This window comes from Egretta garzetta, unplaced genomic scaffold, assembly GCF_000687185.1.
Source record: "Egretta garzetta isolate BGI_Z169 unplaced genomic scaffold, ASM68718v1 scaffold188, whole genome shotgun sequence".
NCBI classification, from domain to species: Eukaryota; Metazoa; Chordata; class Aves; order Pelecaniformes; family Ardeidae; genus Egretta; species Egretta garzetta.
This window is the reverse complement of record NW_009260622.1, coordinates 158,420-165,840: the sequence shown is the minus strand read 5'-3', so window position 1 is coordinate 165,840 and position 7,421 is coordinate 158,420. Positions and strand designations below refer to the sequence as shown.

The 7,421-nt window shown below is 37.8% G+C and overlaps 1 protein-coding gene across 1 annotated transcript in view; it reads left to right on the top strand.

The window, feature by feature from the left end:
• Nucleotides 1-7,421, top strand: part of RAB22A (RAB22A, member RAS oncogene family) — a 31,538-nt gene that overhangs the window by 797 nt on the left and 23,320 nt on the right. Inside the window, exons 2-3 of the mRNA XM_009645389.2 lie at nt 314-393; nt 5,165-5,246. Coding sequence (XP_009643684.1) covers nt 314-393; nt 5,165-5,246 — 162 coding nt within the window. The remainder of the gene's footprint in view (nt 1-313; nt 394-5,164; nt 5,247-7,421) is intronic.

The window sequence follows — 7,421 nt, the reverse complement described above, 5'->3', positions numbered from 1 at the left end:
TTTTGCATAGCTTTGGAAAAAAAAAAAAGAAAAAAGTTTGAATAACTGATAATAAGCATGAATGCAGATTTTTGTAGTCCTTCATAAAAACATCTTAACAATTTTGTTTAGTAAAATGTAACTTATTAGCGACCTTTCATTTTTCTACTAAAGAAATACAATACCTGAAGTATTTTAGAGTCTAACTTCTCTGAGATTCTATGCAGGAACATATTATTCATGCACAGTGTATTGCAACATTTGAGGACCAAAAGAATAATCTCTTTATAGTAACTACTGTCTCTTTCAACTGTTTATGTTCTTTTTTTTTTAGGACACTGGTGTGGGCAAATCAAGTATCGTGTGGAGATTTGTAGAAGATAGCTTTGATCCCAACATCAACCCAACAATAGGGTAAGAAACTAAATAAAGTAAATGTGACTTATTCAAGAATAAAACCAAATTGTATGAATATATATATTTACCTCCTGCATAGATCACTTGAGGATTCTCCATGTGACTGCAGCCTTAATTAGCTCATAAGCTACCTTAGGAAATGTAGGAGTGTATTTGGCACTCCTGCAGCTTCCATTTTCATATGTAAGATCTGCACCCATTTTGTATTGTTAATCTAAGCTAACAAACTCCTACTAGGAGTCCTGGGTTACAAATAAATTACACCATAAGATGCTTCTGTTGTAGGAACAACATGTTCTTCTCATGCACTACTTTTAAATTTTGCAGTCTAATTATTAGGCAACCACATGATTATTTTTAATTTTTTTTTAGAGTCACATACCAGTGTCCTAGGTTTTTGAAGGTAGTTAATGCTAATTCAGGCTGTAGTTCTATTAATGAATTAGTTCTAATGTTATACATCCATATGCAATACACACTTGTAAGTAGCTGATGAAATTGTTAATGCAATTGGTCTCACCTCAGAGTAGCAATGTTACTAAGCTCAAATCTTCAAATGGGCAGAAGGAAGGGCAAGCATCAGGAATTCTTGGAGTGGTTGGATCTTGTTATTTCTTTTGCTGTCTTTTTTTTGCTTTGCAAGTGTTTTATGGGTTGCTTTGCTCAGAAGTAATTCTTTACAGGAGGACATGACTTCACTTGATGCTGAGAAGTGCTGGGGGGGGGGTGGTGGTGGTGTCAATGCAACTTCCTGTCTCAGGTGTCACACAGGCTCTACTACAGATTTGACCAGAAAAGATCCTGCTGATAACATCAGCTGTGTTTCATCCTGTCCTTCTAAAAAAAGTGGTTCACCTCTCTCTCTCTCTCTCCTTCCCCCTACACCTCCTCCCCCTGCCTTTTTTTTTTGAGTGTAAATACTGGTATCAAATTGCAAGATACTCTGTAAGAAGATGCTTTTGTTTAAATTGCCCTGTTAACAAAGGTAGCCTTTGAGATAGATTGCTAAATAGTTTTCTGAGATCCTCAAGGGTTGAACTTTCTTAGTTACTGTCAGTTTAGCTACAGTAGAGGTTCTTTTTTGGAGGACCATGAAACTGATGTGTGGATAGTAGTTATGTTGCTGTTCACTTCAGCAGGGGATCAGGCTGTCTTAAATACTTAAGTTCAGGTTTGTAGAAAGTTCAGACCTACTGCCTGTAGTGATACCAACTGCAAGCAAAACTTCTTTAGGTGGACACTATTGAAAGATCCAGTTGTTTTTCTCATTACCTTATGGATTGAGAAATTGGTTATCTGTCTTCATTCTTAGTCATCCAGATACTTTTAAAAACATAGTCTGTTAAATAGTTGGCTGATATGGATACTATCTACAGTGGCCCAAAGTTAGCCATTGTGTTGATGCATGCAGTTGCTGGAGGAGGAAAAAAAAAAAAAAAAAGATTAAAGTCTGCTTAACTAGTAGGTGACCAGGTATGGTAACACAGACTTCGGTTTTGTAAACACGAGGTGCCTATTTATTTGGCTGGGATGCTCTGTTCTGTAGTTAGACATGTGTCACCACACATCTAGACTACATGGGTTAAATGTTTGAGTAACCCAGTATGGAATTTGCATTATGTCTCCAATCACATGTGAAATGCAGCCTCCTCAAGTCTGCTTTCAGATTCTAAAATGCTGTGCTTGATGGCTTTAGGCTCTGCATGTCTGCAAAACTGTCTAAAGCTGCAGAGCAAAGATTGTGATCTGTGATGCTTCTGTCCTAGAAAAGTAGAATTTTCTATGATCTGGAGAAAACTCAGGAGAAGGTTTTGTGGTGGTGGTTTTCTTTTTTTCTTTCCTCCTGGGGAAGGCCTAAGACTGGGTTGAACTTCATCAAATCTTGTTGTCTTCCCTCTAAAGTCAGTTTCTTTTAATCTAGTATTTTTCTGACTGTGTAGTGTGTGGGTTGAGTTCTTTTTTTTTTTTTTTTTCCCCTCCTTCCTCTGGTGTAGCACCTATCTATTTGAAGGCAGGAACCCAAAGAGTTCACACACACGTGTCTTCCCAGGGGAATGTCTGTACCACATACTGTGTAGTAACTTAAGGTGCTGTTAGAATATGCTAGCCATTATGGTAATGAGGCTAATGTGTAGAATGTAATTTGTCTTCATGGGTTTAATGACAGCACTGGGATTAGTATACTTTCTTGAAGTGACAGACTGAAAATCTGTATCTTTTAGCAGTCTTAACAAAATCATCCATTGGTCTGAGGACTTGGTATTTTGCTGGTTTGTTGTAGTAGTGTAAATGAATCAAAGCTTACTCAAATGCAGGGATTGTGTGAAGCTCCAATAAGACGCTGTCCCACAATTTTAAGCAAAATAATTTTGAAACTTTTTCTATACATTGTTTTTATTTCCTAATTGAGGAGGTGGAAGGAACAAGGTAAGTATTAGAGAAGAGTTTTAAGCATCTTGCAAAACTAAAGCTGAGAACGTTTCTATGTTTACTCCCGGGTTTTTGAGTTCATGAGATACAATCTTATGTTTCCTGTCTGGTTTCCATTCCTCTTAGAATTATCTGAGCAATCACACTTTGTTGTTATGAATGTTCATCATTCAGATTCAGATATGGGCAGCTGTAGAAGCCCTGTCAGAATTCTGCAACTTCTGTCCTCTCAGGATGATGAGGACACATTCTGCTTTGTCTCACCAGCATATATCCCTAGGTATTGCAGAATATCTAGTCTTTCATTTTAGCATCAAAAAGAAATTATGAATGAGTATAAAACTACTTTCAGGTGCATCTTGTTCACTTAGTTTTAGTGCTTATTTGGCTGGGAGAAATTTAGTAGGGATAATGCCTGTAAGTCATCAAGGAGAGCTGTAGTTTGGAGGTTTTTGTTGACCCAAAAGTGGTTTGTCTTTGAACTGTTTCGTCTCTTCTTTTTTTCTTTTCCATTGACGTCTGTCACAATGAAAGCTTCCACTTGTCAAAGAATTTCAAGTAATATTTAACCTCTACTGTCAGCTACCATTTGGTATGTTTAGTTGTGATGTGAATTAGAGCAACACAGCTGTTCAGTTCAAGTTGACTATACAGGGATGTTTTGGCTTATAGAACTAAGTAAGATAAATTTTCAGTGAGAATATGTGATTTAGGAAATTGTTACCATATTGGCCAAAGAATTCAGAATTGATGCTTGATTTACAGCAGTCTTAAGGAAGTGGAAGTCTTCGCTGTGCTTTACAACAGATACTCCTACCACTTTATTTTCTGCTATTCATTGCTAAAATACATCATCTGGTTAACTGTGTTGAAATGCATTGCAGTTAGAATCTTTCTTGCTGCAACCTTATATTTATTTTCTTAAAAGAGTAATCGACTTTGGAGATTGATGTACTATCGGGAAAACCATCTGAGCTTAAGGAATGGGGAGAAGGTTACCTCTTAACGGTGGAAAGTGTTGTGTAATTGTTCCTTCTCTTTATTTTAAATATAGATAGCTGTTTTGTCCTCCTATAACACTGAAACATGTCCAAAGACCCCAGTTATATTAACTAGTGTCGTGGACATCATTAATATCTATGCCCTGGTGGTACTTAAGATCCAAGATAAACTGCAGTTCAGAGTCTTGGACTCTGGTATTTAATGTTGTTGGTCATGCCGAAAGACTCTTGTTCTCTGACTTTGTATCTACAGCAAGCTTAGCATACTGTAAGAAACTCCATTACAGGCCACCTCCAGGGTCCTATCCTGCATCCTGTCCAAAACTGACAGTAGAACAAGTCTGGAAGTCCACAGTATTTTCAAGTGACAGGAATTAAGCATGTAATAGGCATTCAAGATTATAACATAGGATCTTACCTGCTTAAAATTATGGCATCTATAGCTCCTATTCTACAAGGATTTGAATTCAGTGTGTGGCTTTTCTAGTAAAAAAATGTGCTTACAAGTAATAGATATAGCAAAGAACTCCCTCTTCTAGGAGATTAGGTCTCTGAATTCCTGCCCATGTGGGAAATGATCTGCTTCACATGAATCAGTGTAAATAAAGCACAGAAGTACTTCACAATATTTTGCAATATTTTACTGTAAAACATCTAAAAGTTGGGGGGGTGTGGTGTGCAGCTGGAGCATAGGGAGAGATTTTTTTGTTTGTCTTCTAGAAGTGCAAGAGCCTCTGCAGGCTGAAGTATACAATGACAGACGGGATTTGGGAGCTGTACAGAGTGCAGACCACAAGCAAGTTACTCATTATTGATTTCTCTGTCCTCTTAACACCTAGCGATAGTGATATGAATCTCCCATATTTTATTCCCAAGTATGGCCTTACAAACATTTATCTGAATGTTAGTACAGAGATAGAAAAAGCTGATGCAAAGGGATTTCCCTCTGGAAGTTTCCGGTATACACTGAAGTGATTTGCTGTGATGATTCCTCCACTTAGGAAGAATGTTGTTAAAAGGCTGATCTTCCTGATTTTTTTTTGGTCATACATACTTTATTTTAATCAAAAGCTTATGAACAATAAAAGCTTATAATTTGCATTTGTGTTCCTTCTGTTTTGTTAGTTGAATTTCATCCTCTGAAAGGAAATTTCATCCTCTAAGGTCCTTTTTTATCATTTTTTTCTTTTTTTCATTTTTTCTGAGGCCATTGGTTTTATGTGTATGTGTGGGGAAATCACTTTTATTGGAATGTAAACCTTTTTAAAAGTTCATGGTGGTAATGTTCTAAGAATGTATTTACGTTCTGAAAAGCGTAAGCTGTAATTTTTTTACAGAGCCTCATTTATGACCAAGACTGTACAGTATCAAAATGAGCTGCATAAATTCCTAATTTGGGATACAGCTGGACAGGAGCGGGTAAGTAGAATCAGTATCTGTGGTGATAGTTCTGGCTAGAGTTTGGGTTGCTTTTCAACCCCACCCCTGGAAGTCACAATGTGATCTGGTTTTACAAATATCCGTTAGAAGGTTTGTTTTCTATGCAAGTTTCTATAAAGATATGGGTGCTGTAAATATATTTTTATTTTTCATTGTTATCATGGTTAAGGATGATTACCTAAGACGAGCAGCTTATAAAACAGAAGACAGTGTTTAGATTCACTGAAAGGGAGTGCCATTTCAAGAGAAAACAAGGTGGGGAATGCCAGCAGCTGTCTCTAGTACCATTTCTATAGTTGAGTTTTAAACATTCAACTGCAGTATTTGCACAGTGCAACTGGCAGCATGAGAATCCAAGTGAAATGAATGATCATGTCTCAGTACAAGTAAGGCCTTGATTCTGGAAAAAAAAAACCATACCACTGCTAACACATTCTATTAGCTTCAGTGTTAAGGTTATGCTTTGGTTTAACCTGGCAGGCAGCTGAACACCACACAGCTGCTCGTTCACTCCCCCTGCCCCCTCAGTGAGATGGGGGAGAGAACTGGGGGAGGAAAAAAAAGTAAAACCCGTGGGTTGAGATAAAGACAGTTTAATAAAACAGCAGAGGAAAAAAATAACAATAATAATAATAGCAACAATGGTAAGACAATATGCAGAATATACAAAACAAATGATGCACAGGGCAATTGCCCACCACCTGCTGACTGATGCCCAGCCCGTCCCTGAGCAGCAATCACTTTCCCTCTGGCCACCCGAGCATGATATCATATGGTATGGATTAGCGCTTGGGCCAGCTGGGGTCAGCTGTACTGGCTGTGCCCCTCCCAGCTCCTTGTGCACCTGGCAGAGCATGGGAAGCTGAAAACATCCTTGACTAGTCTAGGCAGTACTTAGCAACAACTGAACATCAGTGTGTTATCAACATTCTTCTCTTACTAAATCCAAAACACAGCACTATACCAGCTACTAGGAAGAAGATTAACTCTATCCTAGCCGAAACCAGGACAAGTGTTATGGGTGATTATGTATCTCTTACCATTTTGTAAAGTTTTACTTCTCAAATCTGATAGTGTTGGAAACTATGTCAAGAAATCTATCTTGAAAATTAAATTTTAATTTGGTAGTTTGGGGTTTTGATTTCTGACGCATGCATAGTTCTGAGGGGAAGCAACAAAGTTTTCAAGAAAATGACTAGTCAAATGAAACCACAATTACTTTATTTGCATAATTTGTACTTAGAATTTAATAGGAAAACTTTGCTAGTTAACTTGCTTGTTTATGGATTACTAGTAATGTTGATAGAAATTATAGTAGCTGTATTAACAGTGCTTATTCTTGCTGTTTCGTGACTGTTAACTACTGGCAACTGTCAGTTACTCATGATGAGTTTATTTAGGATGTGATCTAACCGTAACAAAGGTATACACCAGAGCTGTCTCCCGTAAGAGTCAGTTTGCTCGGGCTGGGTTGTTACTTTAGGATAATAACTGGCAAATGCAGCTGTACTGTTTTTCAGGATTGGCTCAAGAAACAGAGAGCCCAAGCAAAAAAAAAACCTCAAAACAAAAAAACACCACTGCCACCATCAAAACCTCTGCACCCCTGTCGTTTGACCTTTTGGAGTCCTGGTGGAACTGACTTGCTAGGTTTTTAGCTTGCTAACAGCCTTGATGGCTAGAAAGTAACTGAAGTGTATTTGTATTGCATTGCAGTGTTTTAGATTTTTGAATGACAATTGATTTCCTTCCAGCAGCACCATATAAAGCAACCTTAGGTTGTCAGGGATGTGTCCCAGGGATATGTCCAATAATATCCATGTTATCAGAAATATCAGAGTCCTTCCATTGCTAGCAGTCAGTCAGCATTTGCTGTAATTTGTCTTAAGTGAACATCCTAGCCCATTCTGAAATGTTAATGCTGGAATGTGAGTCTTCTGAGAGGATATGTCCAATAATATCCATGTTATCAGAAATATCAGAGTCCTTCCATTGCTAGCAGTCAGTCAGCATTTGCTGTAATTTGTCTTAAGTGAACATCCTAGCCCATTCTGAAATGTTAATGCTGGAATGTGAGTCTTCTGAGAGGTAGAGTATGAATTTTGAGAGGCTGGTACTCTTAGAAAGCTTTTTAAACATGCCTGCCACCACCTG